Source organism: Vigna umbellata, chromosome 2, assembly GCF_029865625.1.
Source record: "Vigna umbellata cultivar VRB3 chromosome 2, Vumbellata_1.0, whole genome shotgun sequence".
Taxonomy (NCBI): domain Eukaryota; kingdom Viridiplantae; phylum Streptophyta; class Magnoliopsida; order Fabales; family Fabaceae; genus Vigna; species Vigna umbellata.
In genome coordinates, this window is record NC_142166.1 from 2,115,895 (window position 1) to 2,139,203 (window position 23,309).

Consider the following 23,309-nt stretch of genomic DNA (forward strand, 5'->3'; position numbering starts at 1 on the left):
AACTCTCACACACAAAATGATTGTTCTTAATTAACATCGAAGTAACAAGAAGTAAGCAAAGAATCACGGTTTGCAAAACTGATTTTTTTTATTAGTACACAAGGTACCACGTGTTACATATTGTGGATTGAATATATTTTTTTAATATTATTATGAATGAGTATAATTTATTGTTATATTATTCTATTTTGATATTGATAATTTAGTATGTTTTCGGTGTTTATACTTATGTGTTGACTTTCTATTTCTTGATCTAAAATTCTAAAAAAAGTATATGGACAATAATATTTAGAATTTTTTTTTATTAAAATCATTTCACCATATTGGATTGCTATCAATATATTTTTTGTTTTGTTCTTAATGTTTGAGCTATGAGAAGATTCAATGATTGTAATTTAAAATCCTATGGAAAGATAAAAAAAAAGTAATTCACAAATCTTAATAAAATTACTTAATATAGGTGGATTGGAAATGTCACGTCCCAAAATATATATATATAAAGCATATATAATAAAGACGTCATCATAGGAAAGCAGTCAAGAGTAATTTAAGGATTACAATCATCCTTAGAATAGCATGGAATTGAAAACTTAGAGTATTAGGGTTTCTCTCTATAGAATTTAAAGCTTTAAACGTACAAAAGTTCATCAAAGCTAACTAATAAAAGCTAGTGAATCTAAGCTGCAGCATTGTCTTCCCCATCAAGTACTGTTTCCAACGTATCCTCCTTGCCATCTGCTCCCGTATAACGAATTATACGATCATCGCACATACTCAAACACAAACACAAACAAGTAGGGTGAGCTAACATGCAACCAATCATTTATGAAACATGCATGCAAACCTCATATAATAATTATGTCATTCATACTCATACCATCATACAACAATCACATCATACATACTCATCAATTACTTTGATACACATGGTAAAATGACATCACAAGACTTGTTACTTTATAACCCGACTCGTCCGGACTAGAATGATTACCGAGCTATGGCGGGTGTTGCACTCGTGGTGGCTTTATGAAACTTGGGCACTACCGCCCGACACTACCGCCTTATGAAACTTGGGCACTATCGCCCTACCACAGTCACGAGGTTAATCCGTCATCACTCACCTTGGATCATATGGAAGCACCCAAGACTAGGACCTCCTGCTACTCCTCACCACATGGTTCAATCTTCTCTACATGAGAAGAAAGACCACTGGAGTTTCAGGATGACCCCCAAAACTGAGCTACCATGTAATCATTCTATACACCCCCACATCACCACCATGTATCCTCTCCTCGAGGATCATGGAATCACGTTCATGAATCATACTGTCACTTTGAAACTTAACACAAGGCATGAATAACCATATACCATCATATTATCACAGTGAATCTAACATATCTCATACATTCACATACTTTCCACATAAATCACATCATTATAATTCACAATCATGTTCAGATGCATAAATTCAATTACAATATAATAAAATACAATCATCACAATTATAATTGATAATTTTATATCTACCACAATGACATGAATTCATCAGACATTTCCATTCCAACAAGATATATTACATAATAATTTAACAGTACAAAATCTGTTCAATAGGATTTAAGTTAAAAACTTATCGAGTAGACTTCCAGAAAGGAGAGGTGCGTCACAATGGACAACTTAAGTACCAAGTCTTTCCTTAGCCAAAGTGTTCCTCAACTAGTTTTTAACAAATTTCTTATTTACAGATTCAAAACAACAACATATAATATTTACACACCGAATTTCAACATATACAGTAAGCATTAAAAGTATTCACACAGAATTTCAAGATATGAATAGTAATAAAACAATACTAAATCATAATATAAAAGCATAGAAATACTAAATTATAATATAAAAGCATAGAAAGGTTAGCTCCCCTACCTCTATTCCAGACTCAATCTCTTGCTCCGAATTTGTTTCCCCGAAAACTCTTCAGAACCTCTACTCTTCTTGCAACTAAAAATTTCTCCCTAACTCTTTCTTCTCTATTTCTCAAGCTCTCACTTGATTCCTCTTTTCTTGGTGTAGAACACCTTCCCTCCCATGGCTATTTATAGGTAAAAAAATTTACTCTTCATTAATTTTTTAATATTATTTATTATTTTAATATTATTTAAAAATAATATTTTAATCATCCACTTGATTAAATCTGATCCTAATTTTTTCCATGCTAAGGAATTCTTATTCTAATTCCTTCCATGCTAAGAAATTCTTATCTTTTTTTTTTACTATTCACTATTCACTTTTTACTATTCACTATTCACTTTTTACTATTCAATTTTCTTAAAAAAAAAATCCTAAATAAGTTATCAAAATTTGAACCTCTCCTTCTAAATTACTATAATTTTATATCCAAAATTTTCATTTTTCTATCCATTAAAATTATTATTACTAATAAAATGCTAAAATTTTACTATTATAAATATTTTTCATGAGTCTTACAAATTAAGCTACCAAAATTTCTTATTAATCTTTCCACGTTTTATAAACTTATTATATTTTCCATACGGGTAATAAAATTATTATTGTTAAGGTAAATATTTTTGATGAGTCTTATAACATGATTCTTGATGTCATAATATTTATTAAGATTAATATTCTATAACGTAGTTTTTAGTGATAAATAATTGCTATAAAGAATCATTAAAATTATATTTTAATTTGCAACACTAACAAAAACAACATTTAATGATGATTTATTAGGACAATTGTAACATGTTTACCCTAACAACGGAGACAATGACAAACTTTCTCAACTATGAATAACTTCTTGTTGTCATAAAAGTATGGGAGTACGTGTGTGAAAATAAGAGAATCCATGGTAACATTTTCGAGAGTAAGGATGATGAAAATTTTATTAAGTTATATAAACTTTTGAGGTAGTTATTGATAAGTTCTTTTTTTTTAATTTCGTTATTAGATGTTAAAACCAAACTAGCTGACAAAAAAAATTAAATTATAAATAAGAAAGATTGAGGTGAGGAGTGTGATGGTCAAAAACATAAATAACTATTAATTATGAAGTATGAAAGAATTATTCCCATAGTCTTCTTGTTAAGTTCATATCACTTTCTAGGTTAATTTTGTCTACAACACATAGTAAGTAAACTTTCTATATCATTTACTTAATTTACATCTAAAAAGCCAAAATATATATCATGTACTTATTCTACAACATAAAGTCCAAAAGAATGTCACAAAAATTCTATTTGTGCATATATTCAAAGATACTATAAATAAACTTCTAAAACATGTCTTTAAATTTCATGCTTAGTGCATTATTTTTTAGTTCTATTTATTTTATTATTACTTGTATACAATCACCCTAAAAATAAACACATCATTTTATTAGAATTTTATAATTGATATAAGTTTATCAATAAATTTCTATGATCATCTCATCGACACTTATCCTTTTGAAAACTACAATTAGACTTAGTGTACTTGTCATGTAAAAAATATGTTTACACAAAACACTTCATTAATAAATATACTATATAAAATAATATTCACATTCTTAAAAAGTAAAAAACAATGCATATTATATATTTTATAACTCTAATTTTATAATTTTAAAATCATCATTTATATTATAATTTTCATCATCAATTTTGACTATAGTACATACAACTCATCATCAATAAATCTTCAACCTTGTTTGCAATTTCTTTATAATTTTTTTACTAACTCTTTATTCTTTTACATTTCTTATATCCTTTAAACATCATCATTTCTGATAATATTTAATGAACTTTTTATTTAAATACGAACTCCAACTCATCAACTTATTTTGCAACAAGTGGATGAATGTTTGACTTTGTGGGAACCCTATAGAATCTGCATTATTTTTCACTGAACTCTAACTACATTCATAAAATCTTACTTTCGAATAGCATGAATTGTTCATCTTTGGTATACCTCACTGTAAAGGATAATATTCTCACCAAATTTCTTTCTCTCACTATAACATGTCAAAGCTTCATGTGCTTTTACTTTTGCATAATCTTTCTGGTTTAGTATGCACCTTTATATTCTACAACGCACACCTGCAAAGCATGAAACTTGGATTCAATTCCTTAACAGGTTTTTCATATTGTAAAGTGGAAATGCCACAATGTTTTGAAGGTTTTAGATATTAAAACAAAATCACATTATTCACAAAGTTCTCTCATAATTGAACAAGATCTTTGAAAACTCTTGACCTTTCTATAACTTTTTAAAAAGTTCTAATAGTTAAAAAACATTTAATAATAGTGATGCAGTTTGTAACATTGTTAACTTATAAAATTATAAAATAACATATAACAATTAAACAAGAGAATAAGGTAAAATAAAAATCGTGTCACCAACAAAAAAATTAAACAATACATATTTATTTAAAAGATATATATATACATTTTTTAAATTTTTAATAAATCAATATTTTAATAAAAATATATATCTAAATTTATCACAAACTTAAAACTCAATTAAACATTATATTTCTATTCATAAAAAAAGTATGGGAGGATAAAAAGTATTGTTAGAAAATGAGTAATTCTCCCTGTAGCTCATCCATCTCGTCTGCACCTCCTTATTCTTTGATACTTCCAACTGTGTTACTGTAATCTTTTAACTGTTTTTTTATTTGACTCATTTAACAATTAGAAAAGGAAAATGACACTTGAACAACCATTTTTGACAACATTTAGACACGCGCACACGTGTCAAAATCTGAGTGGTCCATTTTCATTTAATTTTTCCAACTGGACCACTCAGATTTTGACACGTGTGCGCGTGTCTAAATGTTGTCAAAAATGGTTGTTCAAGTATCATTTTCCATTAGAAAAAGCACCAACCCCTTCCTCTTCTGTATCTCTTTCCGAAACCCTATACCCCTTTCTTTTTCCTTCCCCTCTGTCACTATTTATTGCATTTCATATTTCCACGCCTCATTTCTTTCTCCTCTTTTCTCGGAGTGCTCCTGTGGTGAGCTCTTACCTTGCCGCACTCGAAAGTATGGTTGAGAGACTGTCGGAGTTGGAGATGCAGTTCATGGTAGCCGCACTTGGAAGTGCGTTCGCCGCACTTGAAACTGCGGTTGATGTTTACAGTTGGAATTGCGGTTTAAGGGTTTTTTTCTTGCTTCTAGACATGGCCGCCATGGGTTTCTCCGCTTACATCCACAACAGCGGCAACTCCAATTGCCAGAAGATCCTACCGGTACCACTTCTAGTCGACGACATTTTGTGGTGCTGGTCTTCGCCTTGGGAATCGTGGGGTCTTCGTCACGTTCGAGCTCATGGTGGGTCTCGTCATCAACGGTGCTGCAACAACGACTTCCTCATTTTGTTTTTTTAGTCTGGTTGTTGTAAGTCACTCGCCTGGGTTCATGATGAAGAATAGTATGTTTTGGGAAGTGTCAAGGGTCTAAGAGTGTACACCACTTGGAACAACAAAGAAGATCAATTGAATTATCATCAAACTTTTTCAGAATTAAATTTAATAAGGGCAAAAATGTCTATTACATGGATGAGGTGTAGGAAGGAGTACTCTTAGAAAATAAATAAGATTATTGAAAAGCAGGTTAAGAAAATATAATGGTAGAAACTGAGGTTTGAGACAACAAGCGTCGTCCATTTGGTGGACAATGAGACATAGTATGATGTTCATTTTTGGATGTTTCCTCTTCTTCACCCTTTTGTAGTGCTACTGCTCCATCACATATTCCCATGTCACACGCACACGCTCCTCCACTCTCATCACCAACCAATTCAATAAGCCTATTTATTGTTTTCAATGGTAGGGTCACACACACATTTTCAATTCCTTAACCAATTCTTCTAAATGCCTTAAGCCATCCAAATCACGTAACTAGCAAAATTCAGCATTCTTCTTGTTAGTAACAAAAATAAAACCAAGTCTTATTTGTGGTCCATAAATAACCTAAAAGTCATCTCTTTGGAGTTTGGAATAGCTAACACACGAGAAGATTAAATTTATTCGATACCTCACCAACGATAGTAAATGTTTTGTCACAAAAGAATCATAGATGTTTGTACACTTTTTTTTTGCCCTTTCTGATATATATATTTTTTATCTTTACTAATTTGATTTGACCCTTGTGTTTTGGAAAATCTTACTTGGATGTTCTAAACTTCCAATGTCTCGTCTTACCCTTTTCTTTGTCACAAACCTGTCCAGGTAAAACATAACCACATCCCAACAAAAATTCACCTTTTTACAGTAAAGCAAGAAAATTCAATTTTTGTAGAGAAACAGAATTCTCAAAAATTTATTTCACTGTGAGGAACCATTAATTAAAGACAACTTGTCACTGTTAAAACTTTTTAACTTACTAAAAGAATTCTTGAACAAACAGTATAGTTGACCACTATAGAAATGTTTGCACCTCCTCAAGGATCATTTCACCCCCTTTTTCCCTATCATTTCAGTGAAAATTCGACTGCTTTTTTTAATATCATTATCCATGGAATCTTATTTGACAATAATATATTATTGCGTGTGTGGAAGATGATTGCACGTAGGAGAGACTTTAATCTCAATTCTTTCAGACGAGTCAATTTTAGCTCCTTTTAGGAGAAGATACTTGCACCAATGAAACTAAAAGGATGGTGATGTAGGAGTATTAGTACATGATTGGAATTAAGTATGTGGGTTAATTAATGGAACCCTAAAATTGGGTATTATCCCAGTGTCAATTAATAGTAATACTGTGTATTAAAGTTTACAAAGCCGACAAAAAGACGTAGGATTGGAAAAGAAATAAGAGCATGTTGTGGGGTGGGCGTCTTTTCTCACCAAAAATGAGTCCCCTTCTCATCGATTTCTCTTACAGGCTCTATTTGTCTATTTAGGATCACCCCTTCAAAGAAAGTTTCTGGCTTTTCTTCATTACTCATAAAGGTATTAAAGTAGTAAAGCACAACACATAATCTTGATCCGCGTTAAGGCTTGCCCTTTTTCTTTTATTTTCTTTTCTTTGTTCTTCCAATGAATGGTTTTGCTTTGAATTGAAAACCTGCAAAGAAAGCATCGATTTTGAATGGAGGAAGGGTACCCCAGAAGCAAGTTCAAGACCGTGTGTGTCTTCTGTGGCAGCAACTCTGGCAACCGGCAAATCTTCAGCGACGCTGCGATTCAATTGGGCAATGAACTGGTTCGTGGTTTTCTTTTGCATCATTCTTCACTATCTTGCATATTATTTTCTTTGTCTATAAACATTTGTCGATAAAAAAGGATTTTATCTGGTCTCAGAGCACCTCCTATGTGTTGCTTTGTTCATTTTTTATGTATTCTGTTCTGCATAACTGGTGCTGTACGTAAAGAAGCTCTTGTTTTCTATGATGATACTTGGTGATGAATTTGTTATGTCTGTGAAAGAACGCTCTTTATTTTTTTGTGGGCTGAGTCTTTCTTTTTTCTGGTAGGTTTAACAATTTTGTATGAATGCATTCTGTGGCCTGCACACGCAGAGTGAAGAATTCTTCATCATCATTTTCTTTATGTTTTTTCATTTTTATCTTACGGTGTGAATTACAGGTAAAGAGGAACTTAGACTTGGTGTATGGTGGTGGCAGTGTTGGGCTGATGGGTTTAATATCTCAGAGAGTCTATGATGGAGGCTGCCATGTCCTGGGGTATGTGCATAAAGAAAAAAGAAAATTACTTTTTAGTGTCACTGATAATTGATCACATTGTCTCATCATTTGTTTGTTTCTTCTTCACATTTTACCTTCACTCCACGTACAGGATCATTCCAAAAGCTCTCATGCCTCTCGAGGTATTTGTCCTTCCACATCAGCAACTTCTTTAACAATCTTTAATCATTTTGTTCATTTTTCTGTGCAGTTACTTTAATCAGTTGGTTTATTTATTTCTGGGAATTAGTGTTATGGCTCTTTCATTACCACCAATGCATTAGAATATAACTTAAATGGCAACAGGACTGATGTTTAGTGTTTTATTTATAATGATCCCTTGGCCATGGAAAAGTTTATAGATGGTTTTGAAGGAGAAAATATGATCAATGAATCATTGCAATTTTGACAGATATCTGGTGAAACAGTAGGTGAAGTAAGGATTGTTTCAGATATGCATGAGCGTAAAGCTGCAATGGCTCAAGAAGCTGATGCATTTGTTGCTCTCCCTGGTAGTTACTTCAACAGCTCTCAAAAAATTTTGAAAAATAATTGTTGATTACGTGTCTTATACATGTGAATGCCACTAAAAGTGTTCTTAATTGTACGGAATTTGTTTGTACTCTTGGTGTTTTGGATTGTTGTATTGATTATGTAGTATGGACTCTCACTGTCCTTATAATTAGGAGGATACGGAACCATGGAAGAGCTGTTGGAGATGATAACTTGGGCCCAACTTGGAATTCATAAAAAACCGGTAACATAGTATTTTTACTGTGTAGTTCAAAATCCTTAATGTAACAATCAAATGCTAAGTCTCAAAATCATTATCCACAGGTTGGTCTACTGAATGTTGACGGTTACTATAACTGTTTGCTTGCATTATTTGACAATGGTGTTAAAGAAGGCTTCATTAAGCCTGGTGCACGGAATATTGTTGTCTCTGCTACTTCTGCTAAAGAACTTATGATGAAGATGGAGGTGTAATTTCAACTAGCATTTTCCTCTTTACCCTCGTAAAAGGAACAGATTAAAATTATGTGAACATAAGTTAGTGTTTTCAAATATGAGAATTAATCTATCATTAGTAAAAAAGTGGTAATATTGTGCTGTCTGCTGCTATCTGAGTTTTAAAATAAAACATGGACATAAACATAAGAATCTTTTGATGACTTATTATTACTTGGACTAGTGAGATAAATTGGAGGTCGTATTCTTTTCTTATGTTCTCCCCCCTTAGGTACTTTGTTTGTGTGACAGTTGTCAAGTAGGACTTTGGTGCCTTAAGGACTTTGTTGGGTGATTGTTATCATTTAGGACTTTTCTGCTTATGTGGCAATTGTTTTAAACTCTGAAAATGATCATAAAGTAAATGATTTCAAAGGGTCCTTGTTTCTTCTTTTGTCTTGTTTTCTTAGGTGCAATGAAAGAAGTGTTACAGTTGAATTGTAGCTGACTTTTTCGTTTTTGCAGCATTACAGTCCTTCGCACGAACATGTTGCCCCTCATGAGAGCTGGCAGATGAAGCAATTAGGTGATTATCCAGATGCTGAATGAGACTGTTATTGATGGAAGGTTTTTCTGAAGAAATTGATTTGTGATGTGATTCTTCATCATATGAGATGTGTACAAGTGCCTGCATAGATGGGGGCCATATGTTGTTTGTTACTGTGTACCACGTACGTTTTTTTATGACTGAGTGCTAGAGGCTTTATTATTCCTTTGGTTTTACTTTACGAGGAAAGTTTCTAAGTCAGTTTTCACTTAAAAACTTTTAATTTTTAAAAAAGTGTTTTAATTAGATTTTTTTTAAAAATTATTAACGAATTTAATGTCAAATCATGTCTTATTATTATTAATTTTCTATGATTTTTTTTAATTTATTAAAAAAATTAATAATTTTTTTGCATATATTATTAATTCTTTTAATAATACATCAATAATAATATTATTAATAAGATTAAATCATGTCATTCATTTTTATATTTGTAAAATAAATTTAAACGTTTCACTTTTTTATTTATTTTAATTTAGTTTCTATTTTGAAATTTTGATTTAATCAGGTTTTTTATTAGTATGGTAAAAGGTGTCATATTAATTTGTGATTTTTTTTAAAGTATTCTTTTTTAATTTAAAAATATATTGTGTCAAAATGTTATGTATAATTATTATATCATGTATCATTGATTGAGTCTCAATTTAATTTTGTATTTTTATTGCTTCAAATCAATCTTATACTTTTTAAAATTAAATAATTTTTTCAATTTAAAACAAAATTTAATTTTTATATAAATTTAATATATGTATTTTTATTCAAATTGATATTTTTATTAAATGTTTAGATAAGATTAATTTTATTTATATTTATATTTTACATTAAATTTTATTTATAATTGTATTAAAAATGTTAATAGAAAGTAATGTTAATAGAAAAATATTCAAAATTATTTTTAATTAACAAATTTACTTGTTTATTAATTGCATTTTATAAAATAAATTAAATTTATTAACTTTTTTAAACTTTTAAATAATTATATATTTTTAAAATGGGTAAAATTAAATAATTTTTATATAAATATTTGAGTTGGTTTAAAAATAATAGTTTTACAAAATCGAATATAAAATTTTAAAATAAATTTATAACAATTTAAATCAAATATTTAAAATTTGAAAACAATTTTAAATGAAGTTAAATATAAATATAAATAAACTTAGTATTATTAAGAATATTTAATAAAAAATTAATTTTAATAAATTATTTGTATATGATTTATATAAAAATTAAATCTCTCTTTAATTTAGAACAAAAAAACAAACAAAATTAAGACAAAATAAAAGTATAAAAACTAAAGTAAAATTAAGACCATTATACATGACACTTTTTACATGGCATAATATCAACTTGATTTTTTTAAATAAATAAATAAAATATAATTAAAAGTAATTAAAAAAATAGAAAAAATTTGACAATTTTTTATTTGTATTAGTACAGTATCATCGAAAAGAAAAGGATCATGTTTTATAAAAACCAAATTGTTAAAAATACCAATCACAAGATATCAAATAATAAGTGATAGTAAAAAATTTGTCTAAACAAATTGTTAAAAATACTTTTTGCCCCAAATATATACATTTTTGGTTTGATGAAGAGGGGGTCCCCCAGTTTGACCATCAGTTGTTGAGAGGTTTCACGTGTCAGTTGTGAAGACTGTTGTCAATCTCAAACTGTTACAAAGTGCTATCGACCTCAAATACCTGCTTATTACTGCATCTTATTTTATCCCTCCGGTCAATAGTGAATACCCGGTTCCACAAATGAAATCACATTAAAGGGTGTAAAGGAAAGAAGGATTTTTCTTTCATGCTCCAACCCAGGCATTCAAGATTCTTCCTTTGAATTCAATGATGAATGCCAAAGCAAGTGGTGTCATCATTATCATCAAGAGGAAGATCAACCGAGGAAAGTTCATCTGACTAATACCTCTCTCTGCAACCCTTTCAGAGTGGGCCTGTGGCAAACAGTTAGCAACTTTTCAAGAAGACAGCAAACAAATTATGAAGAGGAAAGAACAATAAAAGGGAAGAGGGACCCCTCAAGCGAAGTAATATATACCACTCTCCACTGGGTTTTATCTTCTCATTTAACCATATTACTTGGTCCACTCAGACTGTGCAGTGAAAATACAAGCTCATACTTGTACTCATAATCCCTTTGGCATCATCACAATCGTGACCTGACCAATCTCATGGGGACTTAGCCGACACAAAAGGACACTGCAACACCCTATTACTTATGACTCATCAAAGGAACAGCCAAACAACCATACACTGCTGCTCCTGCTCCATACTTCCCTCTCAATTCAACTCTTGTGCAATAACCTTTCAAACATGGCCACATCTGTCCCACTCGGCACCACTTGTATCAGCACATTCACCATACCAGACTCAATTTCTATGGTTAATGCCAGTAAAAATACTATATTTTTTATAAGCTTGAGAACAACTGAAAGGTATTACTACGGTTTCTAATGCATGGATAAACTAACATGGATTATTCGACTATTTGTTTACAGTGATCTTTTTCAGACTTTGGAAGATTTTGTTTGGAGAAAGATACTTTTGGTTTCTGTTAAGAGAACTTATACGTCTTTGGCCCGTTTCCACTTTATGTCACACTCTGCATATTTTACCACTGAGGGTGGTTGTACTTTGAGTATCGGATTAAAAACCATAATTTTCCTTCTCTTTTTTCTTACTCCATTATTGTAGTCTGTTCTATCAAATTGAATTTCTTTCGCTTCCTAAAAGATATTTTTATATCATTTTATAACTTTTATAAGGATAAAACAAATAAAAGTTATTTTATATATTTTTTAAATAAAAAGAGAAAATAGTGAGTGTGATGTAAAAAAAATTATAATAAAATTACACTTTTCTTTTCACTTAACCCACATGTGAAATAATGTTTATCTCACAATATCATGTTTAGATTGGGAAGAAGATATGGAAAAGAGTAATTGAATGAATTTGAGGAAATGGAGATAAGATTGTGGTGATGTTTGAATTAAGAGATTTAAAGAGATGGATAAAGAACAAATTTATAAAGAATTGTGTATAATATGATTGGTATAATAGATTAAAAATAATATTGTAATAAATCAAATTAGATAATTACTATTTTATCCTTAGTAATAAATATGATATAAAATTAAATATAAATAGTAAAAATTATGTTGAAATAAAACTAAAATTGTCATTCAAAATTACAAAAATATCATTATTATTATTATATGTAAAATCCCAGAAAATGATATTTTAGAAGTGGTAGTAGGTTAAAAATAGTGAGACTTAATTATTTTAAGAAGTTTATTTATAAATAGTTTTGTTATTAATGAGTTTCATTATTTTAAAATGTATCATTTCTAGAAATCACTTTTCTAGAGTTATCTACCTTCTTTCTAATAGTTCTAACTTTCGAGTCATCTATTTGACAATCAGAAGGTGTCTAATCGACTACGGCAACGAAGTCTACGTTTCTACCCGGTCAGTTCTTTGTTTAGAGCAAATAAGTTTCTTTCCCTTTTACCTTTTTATTTTTGGTCTTTGATCATGCAAATAAATTTGTTTTGCATGTATCAAATGTGCTTCTTTCTTGATTCTTGGCCAATTTGAGGTTCTACGGCTTGGTTCTGATCATCAATTGGTGAGTTGTAGACTGTTCTAAAGTTTCCTGCGGTGGAAGCAATAGTCGGACGTTCTTAGAGTTGTAGTAGTTCTTTTTAAGGAAAGAGAAACTAGTATTTTATCCTAGTTAAATTATTATGTATGAATTACTATTTAATGGTGTGTATAACTAATGTATGTTGATGGTGATTTGGACTAAGTTATAAGTCATTTTCTATAGTAAAATGGAGGTTTGATAGGTGAATTTTAAAATTTATGGTCTAAGATGAGAATTGGTGATCAGAACATATTATTTTGGTCATTTATAACTTGTTTGGGATGAGAATTAGTTTATGAGTGTTAGAATGGAGTGATAGTCATTTTGGAGTATGTGTAAAGTTGTTTAAGTGTATTCTAAGGTTTGAACTAGTGAGATTTTAAATTTTGAAAGGATGTTGATGAAAATGAGAAATCTAATATTGGTGAATCTATCGTCAAAAATGAGAAAAAGGTCAGGGAAGATAAAAATTTATTGAAGACATATCCTTTTAATACTATCTAAGTTGACATGAAAACATAATTTATCTCGAGAGTCTCTAATATATTTTATAATTTTCTCACTAATAATGCTTATGGATCCTTAATTAAAACCTCCATATAAACTATACTGAAATTTCTAATCTCGACAATTAGTTGAATTTCCTAAATTGGATTTTAAAATTCAATACATGTAAAAAGAGAGACTAGAAAAGAAGAAAACGTGTGAAGATTTAAAAATGCATGATTCATTAAATATAGAAAACACAGTAAATACATTTTAATAAATAATAATTACTATTTATCTAAATTTTTACTGAAGAACAAAACTTTTAACTGAGTTGCAAGGAAAAGTCCCCTTCTGACAGGTTAGCATATTAGTGTAAAGGTGTTTCTGACATTAGGTTACCAAAGTAGTCTAAAGTTGTTTCTGCCATTAAGTTCACGAATAGAACAAATCTTAAACAATTTTAACTTTGTTACTTTAAAAAGTTCCCATTTTAAATTTATTTTTATCATATTAAAATATAAATTTGTATATATAGGATCCTTATTTATTATTTAAGAAATAAAATAAAAATTAGTCTTCGTATTTAAAAAACTGTATGTTTATATGTTAACATTTATATAGTTGCATAGAAGTCCTTTATCTACTAATTTTAATGAGTAGACAAAATGTCAGAAAGGAAACTGAATAAGAGACATCTCCCACTTCCCCTTCAAGGTTTGGATTCTTCTATTTAAAGAAGCTAAAGAATGGCTTGAAGAGAAATGATTGATAGGTATTGAATGGCTTGAAGAGAAATGATTGATAGGTATTGAATGGCTTGTAAATATGAAGACAAATGATTCATCTTTCCATAGCTTTGCATATGCATCTTTCTACAAAATAGTCAACCACATCTGGTTTTAGCAAAAATTATTTCACAACCCTCATAATAACAAGGTTCCAAGAACATGGTCTTCCATTAGTTATGAACAAATACTATTAGAGAACAACATGAAACATCACTGAAAATTTACCTTATATTACTAGAAAAAAAAAATCATGTAATATTCTGCCCAAAATATCTTACCACAGAACAACAGGTAAATAACTTCATACTTCCGTTTTACAATCTTTACTTAAATGATGACCGGAACACCTGCGTGGATTATCTCGGCTTAAAACTCCTAATACCACTGACTTTCATTTTGATTTATCTATAGAATGTGCAATCAAGAACAAAAAAAGAAGTGCAAAGTGAAAAGGCAAGAATATATTTACTCTAAAAGTGCCTCACAATCTTAACATTAAATCAAAAGGAAATGTATGGTCTCTAGCTGTGAGTGAGGATAAAAAAAAATTATGTTTCCCTTCAACAGAGGGTTTGTGGTCTTCTCATAGAAACGACCCTTTTTCCCAAAAATGAAAAATTCCAGTGGATAACAGCACAGCCTTGTTCTTGTATTACTCGGCAACACAAACTATATCCATTCTCAAAGAACATTTGTTGCTACTACATTAGCATATGAAATTAAGAATGAAGTATTCTGTAGTGCAGCCTGCAAGCTGTTTTCATGCTATACTAGCATTCTGCATGTTACTATACCATCCTCATTTACAACATTCAGAAATATCAGAAGTCCATGACTAGCTTATACAAGTAGCATCAGAAAGTTAATGAATTATATGTGAGCCAGAAGGAATGATTCCTAAAAATTCATGCCCTCTGATAAAAGCAGCCACTGTACACAAACAACCTATCCTTACAAAAGGGATCTTCAAGGGGTGAGGGTGAATCCTGAGAATAAATCAAGTTTTTTCTTTGGAAGATTATTACAGTAAATGATTTACTGTCGCTGCTTGAATGACAGCAGTTGGGCTAGGTTCCCTAATACGGGAAGTTGCAGATCTTCTATGGCCGTAGTTTTTATCAACGTTGCTTCTTTTAAAGCGGTGTGAAGACAATCGAAAGAATTTTACTAGCTTTTCTGAACCAACAAGTAAAATCACCCCAACAATAATAAGTAGCCTGCACAAAACATTTACAATTAAAGTATTCCTGACATAAGACCTTGAAAGCGTCCATCTTATATTAGAACACTAACATTATATACATTAACTTAATAGATAAAGGCATTCAACTGAATCAGAAAAAGATTTGCATCAAATATCAGAAGCGGAACAAGAGATGCTCATCAATGCAATGCCACTATTAACAGAGGGAGTGAAGTATACAACTAGAGAGCTAGGAGTTCATTTTTGCATGGAGAACTTTCAAAGGCAGGGAATGTAAATACACAAAGAAATAATAGTATATCGTCATATATTACCATCCTAGAAGGAGTAACATGCGAGCTTTTGGTGCCGAAGGAAGTCGCTCACCCAAAGCAAGCATCCCAGCTAGTACACCAGTCAAAATTGATGCCACAGCTGCGCATGTAGAAACTATAATAGCCCGCCCGTGTTTTAGACCACGTGTCTGCATTTGGAGCAAAAAAAGAAAAGAAGTTAGTATCTTTGAAATTGGCAGGGCAGATCTTGGACAAATATCTAGCATGTTTGACTGAAACTGGCATCCCACTTGTCACTTTGGCTTAAGGGATGTAATAGTTCACAATACAAAAGTAAATAGTATGAAAAGGTCTTCAATGTACCTGGTAGTAAAAGCCTGTACCACTTGAACAGACACTTACGATTATGCATATAGGAACCAACAGCTTGGGGAAGCCTTGCTCCAGGAACAGGAACCCCATCTTTGATATTACAGATGCCATCCTGCATTTTCATATTAATCGAATTAAGAGTAAGGACTTAGAATTATAATCAACTTTGATTATCTGTGTGTATGTGTTTTATGTGTAATGTTATATCTTATCATCTGCTGGTTTTCTTCGTACACAAAAAGTAGTGATGCTTAATAACAACTGACAAATCTAATTGAACTAAGGATTGGACTCCACAAATAAAAAGATTGTAAGCAATGACAAATTGTATATTGTTAAATGCTCATAGTTATAAACAGCAGATCATGTTCGTTTTTAAATGCCTTGTTATTACTAACTGCGTTATTAACCCCAGATCATTCTTGATTAAAAAGAAAAAGAAAGATAAACACTTAATTGCCGTCATCTTCATCACAACATTAAGGAGATGAGGTAAATGAAGGAAAATAAACGAGTTCATCTAAGAGCACGATATATAAATGTCGTGGGAAGTAACAGTACCCAAACAAAATTCCAGATTCCAAGCCATAAATAATTTCCTCAACAACATCATATTCAACCTGCATCACTTAAAACGTCAGGCCACGGAAAAAGGATAAAGGACAAAATATCCCATTAGATTGCCACGAGAAGCATAACATGTAAGAATGAAGGACAACCATCATGATTAAAACATTAATTACCATCTCGTGTTCTCTTCGATTACGCCTACATATTCGAAGCCATCCATTAAGCATTATCTGTACAAGTGGTTCTAATAATTAGAAACAATAGCTGTTTTAAACTAAAAAATAGTAATGTTTCTTTGGTGCACAAATGACCCTACACTCTTTAAAGAAACGTTATGCCATTAATAAAACTAATACTACTGATAAAACAGTTTATCAAAATCGTACGGCTTGTAATCATGCACTCAGGTTTGTGAAAAAAAAATATATACTGCTGGATGATTAGTTCCATGAGACCACAGAATGCCTTCCTATTGGCTTTAAAGAAAGTTGGTAAATAATGGACCAGAGCATAAGACAGGGTACCTACAAACAAGATGAAAACAACAAATGCCAGCCACGGTATGTGAAATATAGATAGAGCAGCAGCCCCTTGCTCCTCACCTCCAGCACCAACTCCTAAATATAAAAGAGCATATTAACAAATTGAATACCTAAACCTAACTCTAGTATCAACAGAATGACACACATGATGCCAGCAACCGACTGCAAAGTTGATTTTATGAGCAGCCAGATAATAAATGAGTTATATTCCACAAAATCTCAATCCATTGCTCAGCTACACAAGACAAGTGCATACTGCACAAAATATAAAAATAAAATGGTCGCATCATCAGTCCATCACATTTATAGTTTTAATATTTTGTCTCAAATTCGGACTACATATAAAAACCTCAAAAAATTGTTTCTCCCGTCATAATAAACAAAATGAATTGTCAATAAATGCACAAGATTTTAATTTTTGTTTTCTGTCAGTGAGAAACAAATGGAAACAGAATATAGATTTTTTATCATTACTTCAACAACCATGTTCCTTGGAGTGTGTCAAAGGAAATAAAGCAGTTAAAGTAAGTGCTCTTTACTTTAGCAATCTAAAACTTACATTACCTATTGTACCGAAACCTGCGAAGGTAATGCCCACCCAATCAACAACATTCATGACTTCCTTGAGATAAAAATGAGAAAAGACCGAAAGAATTGCCAGTCCACAGCCAGAAACTGGTTGGATGACAGAGACCTAAATCAGAAGAACAACCAAATTACACAAATACAAAATTTGGGTAAGGGACTAGAAGACTCTGCTGTTGATAACGTAATATCAATTAGCTTTCTTCTGAATTATGCTTCTATCACAGGCATGACTGAACCACTTACAGGAGCCAGAGCTAATGCCCTTAACATCAACAGTGCCCCAAATATATCCATCAGAAAACCTATGAGCCAGGTTTTATTCAAAGCATATGCCCTTATGACCTGCAAACACAACAAAATTGTCAACAAGTACCAAATGTCATACCTATGTCAATCCTTAATCAAACAGTGACTTCCTGATCACACATTATTCAATGAAAAATGGGATCTTTACTAAAATATCCTGCACCCAGAATCCCACGTTCATACACACCCACGTGCATGTACCCAATTTCATCATTCCAACAAATAAACCTCGCAAATTGTAAGTTTCAGGCTTCAGGTACATCCACATCAAAGAAAAACAAATGCGTATGCTTGAAATGGAATAGTTATGTTCAAAGGTGAGATTTTGAAGGGGAAGCAAATCATGGGCATATGAAAATGGGAAAAAAAATTGGAATTGAGAAAAGAGAAAGATGCCTTGAACTTGAAAGAGAGAGGAGGAAGAATGACGGTGCCCTTCTTCTGAAGGATTTTGCCGATGTTGTTGCCGGCGGTGGCAACCACCGTCAAAACAATTGATTCCCACATCTTCTCCTAACCTTTCTTCCTCACTCTGCTCTGCGTGCTCCTCCTTTTCTGTTTTGTGCCTAGGATTTGTTAATTGTCATAAACTAGCTATTAATTGTTTATTCATCGCCATTATTTAAAAGGTTTTAAAGCAGTTATTAAAAATTTAAATACTCTCTATCAACTTGAATACAGCGAAAATAAAATCCATATTTTTGGTCTAAAGTGTTAGAATGTTTTAACTAACTTTATTATATTGATAGGCATAATCCTATTTCTATTTATCTAATTGAAATATAATCATTTAAGAAAAGTATATGAAATTAGTAAAATTAAATGATAATAAGTCATTTTCTCAGACAGATAATTTTATTTCTTAATATTAAATTCGGAAAAGGTATATGTAAGGAAAGTTGAAAAAAGAAACTATTATCTGATCATAGTGTGTACTTATTTTTAATTATTATAATGAGTTATTGAATTTTATAAATAATTAATTTAAAATTCATATTAAAATAATTATTTGATTTATGTAAAATTTAATATACATATATTATATTAAACTCTAAAAATTAAAAGTATAAATATATCCATTTTGGTAATATATTTAATACAATATCTTCAAAATTCTAGTACGTATGACAAGGAAAAAATACAGGTTTAACAAAAAAAATTATTATAAAGGATAGATTTGTATTTAATTAATGTGAAGGGGTATTAAAATAATAGTATTGAGGTTTGTTAGATTGGGTATAAGTAAGAGCTGAGTTGTCAACGGTTCATATTACAGGTATAATAACATATCATTTGAAAATATTTTAATTAATTACGAAATTTTCAAACACACACAAGTTTGGTAAAAAAAATCAAATATATACCTTTCGGTCTTTAAAAATAATATCTTCTATCATAGTAGCTGTACATATATTATTATATTTTGTTACTAAATATAATAATACATGATAATAAAACATTATAGGCGAAAGTAATACTAATTTAATTAAGTAAGAAAAATAATTGTATAATTTTTATCGGGCACATCACTTTTAATGAATTTATACAATTATTTTCCCACATTCATCATATCAACATCTAAAATGAATCATTAAAGGGGGATTAATCAACCTATTCATTTGTAAAAAAGTTCATATTAGTCCAATTTCATTATTATATTTGTAAATCAAACAAGTTTGCCATGAATTGGGTCAAATTCTAATTCAAGTTTGTAGCTTTTAAGAGATTTTAAGTCTTTCAAAAATTATATTTATCTCCTAAAATTTCAATAATAACATTACTTTTTTTTTCAATTTTAAAATAAATATTTATTTTCTTATGTTTTAATAAAATAACATTTACACTCTTTATAATTTTAAATAAATATTTAGTTTTTCATGTTTTTAATAAATGACATTTACAATGTGTTTTCAATAAATTTTCATTCATCTCCTTTATTTTACATAAAAAATAATAATTTATTATTTATAAAAGCTCTTACATATTTTACATTTTCTATTTAATTTTTAGTCTTCATAATTATTATTTAAATTTTAGTCAACGCGATATTTCTAAAGAATACAAAAAAATATTACTTTATTAAAATATAAAAAGTGATATAAGAAATGTGATTATTTATTAAAGTATTAAAGAATGTATGAAAATAATTTTATTTTATATTAAAACCAAAACAAAATAGATGTTATATAGCTTTATAAACGTAATTTTCTCTATTTTATTTTATATAAAGTGTTTGTGATATGGTAAATATGTTTAGACTATGTTTTCTTGATACATTTGGTTTACGTGAAACAATAATAAACTAATACCACTTCCTTCTTATTCACAGCATATTTTATGTTATCTTAGTAATTAAGACAAATTTATGTTTTTTTTACATGCAAGACGAAACATCAATCTCCACAAGAAATCTTACCTTTTGACAATATTGAAAATAAATATTTTTAATTTGTTATATACCTATATTTTTATTAATTTTTATTGTATCGTTATCTTCATTTTCATCTTCATTCTATATTCATAAAATAAGCTCAATATAGACCTTTATCTACATGCTTAAAAGAATATTTATTGAATTTTGGGATTAATCGTCCATGCCTAGCGAAGATGATTCTATTAAACATCACTTGTATTATCGAGTTATCTAGTTTAGCTACATTTCCTTTCATTCATGCAACAAGACACGCACATAAAATAAAAAAATAAAAAATAAAAAATAAAAAACATAAGTTATTTCTTCTCTTTATTTAACTATAAATGGATAGTAGTTGACCAACTCGATCTAAAAGAAATGAATTGATCATTGCTTAATTTGGTTCAAGCTATATAAAATTCAATTTATCGTGGGCAAGTGTATTAAGAAAAAACGGGCTAGGTGTAGGTTTAAGAAATTTGAGAAAATCGATCTTGAGTTAACATATAAATTCATTTATTTTTCGAAATGTTTACTATTGTAATTATAAACTTTATTTTAAAATATATTTTACCAAAAAAATAATTCAATGAAACTCAGAATTTATTTAAGGATTATGATATTTAATAATTTTTTAATAATAAATTATATATCATTATTTTATTGGTTTATATATTTAAAATAGACTAATCACAATTTATTTATTTATTTATTTATAAGGTAAACTATTGTAAAAAGATTATAAAAAAAAAGTTGATGAAAAAACATTTTACTTTTGTTTAGACAGTACTAGCCGTGTTTCTGAATATTTTATACTAAAAATATGGAAGAAACAGAAGAAAAGTGATCAATAACAGTTCTAACTTTTTATGCAACCATATCAGCTTCGTGTGCTTGGCTAATCAAAATCACTTCCACTTAACTTCCTTTCTCCCAACCAACACACCAAACAATCAACAATGGCTAATGTATAGAATTCAAGGTCACGTTATTCGACCACATTCTAAGTTGTGTTCTTCACAGAAACAATTCTGCATCACACTTGTTTAAGGTAAAACACATTATGCAAATTATTGAAGAATTCAGAAGTTACTGTCCCTGTTTTGACAGAATCATTCATCTTCACCATACTGCAAACCTCATTTCAAACTACTCTGTGTCTTGTGACTTGAGAAGTTGAAGTGGAGGTCACATCGCACTAAGCTATTCCTCCAAATTATTTTCTACCACTATGGCCATACATACCCCATGCAAGAGCAATGACAGCACAAAGGAAAGCAACTATTCAACACCATAAAACACAAAAACCTTTTAACACCTTCAAACGAAAGACCTTAAACGTTTGTTGGAAACATATATACGAGAAAATCCCATTACAGAAGACAGGGGAAGTGCCCTGAAAAAAAAACGCCTAAAATCTACTTACCCTCGAAGATATTTGCTGCAAAACTAATTCTGATTAAAAGTAGAAGATGGTTTATTGTATCCAAATAATGACGATAGCATAGATAGGATTGAGAAAATACTCAAAACAGAAGTCTCACTAGATACGAAACATCATCACTACAGATGATTCAGTCCATCGTGAAGCTAAAAAATCATGAACAACAGAACAAATATAATAAATCGATGTCAACTCTCAGAGAAGATCTTGCAGGACCCAATAAAAAGTAACAGATTATTTGACATATAGACAAAAGCTTTGAGGACTTAAAGTAAAGAGATGATAAGCCATGAATGATTAATCTACAGATTGTTCTGACAAACATAGGTGATAGATGTAAAAAGGAGGAATTTAAACAGAAGGGCTACTACCAGCCATAAACGACTTGAGAGTATTTGTTCTTGAGCCACCTGAAGCTCTTTCTGAAGGAGCCTTTGATCTTGCCTTCGACAGAATACATTTTGTAGCTGGCAACCCTCTTCTTCCGCTGAAGCTCGGGATCAGATAAGGTCCAAGACTTGGAGAAAGAAGAAGCTGCGGAAATGCTTTTCCCTTTTTTCAACTTGAAGTCCCTCGGAGGAATCTGAGTTTGAGCATAGGAAGCACTGTAACATCTGTTAGGGGCTCCATAGTAGCTCTCAATCTGCATCATTTGGCCATTTGCATAAGACCTTGATCTTTGAAAGTCCTCCATGGGAAATCGGGCAGGAGGAGCAAGAACAAGAATGGAAAAGCCAAAGGGGTGGTTCTCTCTCTTCAATTCTGAACCTTTTCTTGTTTTATTAGAATATCGAGGGACAGTGGTGGCGTGGGGTCCAACAACGACCATAAGAGGTTGAGTCTACGGTGGCTCGGTTTTACTTTCAACTTTCTTGTAGCTTTCTCCATTTTCTTTTTCTCTGTTCTCTTCTATTAAATTAAATTCCATCCACTGTTCATGACTTCTACGCACAATCCATTTTTCATTGTTAGGTGCCGTGTTTTCTGGGGATTCCTATTTCTCAGTGCCTTATTATTATATTCATATTTTTTAAACAACTAAAAGATAAACGAGACTTTCATTAAAAATTATACTTTTTAAGGGTCTCATATAATCTGGTGCTTCAGTTTTATTTATAATTAAATATTTATATTTATTTTATATGTAGATTGTGTTATATTTTTTTATGTCTTAAATTAGTTTAAACACATTTATTATGTTAATTTACTTCAACTAATTTGTATTTGAAAATTACAACTTTTAAAAAAGAGAATTATTTTTAATATTTTAATCCGATCCGATCTAAACTTACAATGAATTTAGTTGAATTGAGTTTAAAAAGTAAAAAAATACAACCACTCAATCCAATCTAATTTTTTTTAATGAATTAAAAATTAATTTAGCTAAATCCTAATTCGTTCAACCAATATATAATTTT

At 30.3% G+C, this 23,309-nt stretch overlaps 3 protein-coding genes across 3 annotated transcripts; 1 reads left to right on the forward strand and 2 right to left on the reverse strand.

Moving 5' to 3' along the window:
* The first annotated feature begins 6,785 nt into the window (after positions 1-6,785).
* Positions 6,786-9,399, forward strand: LOC148203168 (cytokinin riboside 5'-monophosphate phosphoribohydrolase LOG8-like). The gene is made up of 8 exons (XM_088105706.1): positions 6,786-6,945; positions 7,069-7,198; positions 7,582-7,679; positions 7,792-7,822; positions 8,092-8,191; positions 8,366-8,436; positions 8,517-8,660; positions 9,153-9,399. The coding sequence occupies exons 2-8, from the start codon at positions 7,085-7,087 to the stop codon at positions 9,234-9,236; spliced, it is 642 nt and encodes a 213-aa protein (XP_087961832.1). The 5' UTR covers positions 6,786-6,945; positions 7,069-7,084; the 3' UTR covers positions 9,237-9,399.
* Positions 9,400-14,616: 5,217 nt separating this feature from the next.
* On the reverse strand, positions 14,617-18,622 carry LOC124840342 (putative magnesium transporter NIPA9). The gene is made up of 9 exons (XM_047316379.2): positions 18,431-18,622; positions 17,972-18,070; positions 17,705-17,834; positions 17,127-17,215; positions 16,772-16,828; positions 16,590-16,648; positions 16,020-16,140; positions 15,696-15,844; positions 14,617-15,394 (listed from the first exon to the last, which is right to left on the reverse strand). Exons 1-9 carry the CDS (start codon positions 18,539-18,541, stop codon positions 15,199-15,201), a joined length of 1,011 nt encoding a protein of 336 aa, XP_047172335.1. The 5' UTR covers positions 18,542-18,622; the 3' UTR covers positions 14,617-15,198.
* A 3,348-nt stretch (positions 18,623-21,970) lies between these two features.
* LOC148203169 (uncharacterized) lies at positions 21,971-22,818 on the reverse strand. The gene has a single exon (XM_088105708.1). The coding sequence runs from the start codon at positions 22,718-22,720 to the stop codon at positions 22,259-22,261; it is 462 nt and encodes a 153-aa protein (XP_087961834.1). The 5' UTR covers positions 22,721-22,818; the 3' UTR covers positions 21,971-22,258.
* Between the last annotated feature and the right edge of the window lie 491 nt (positions 22,819-23,309).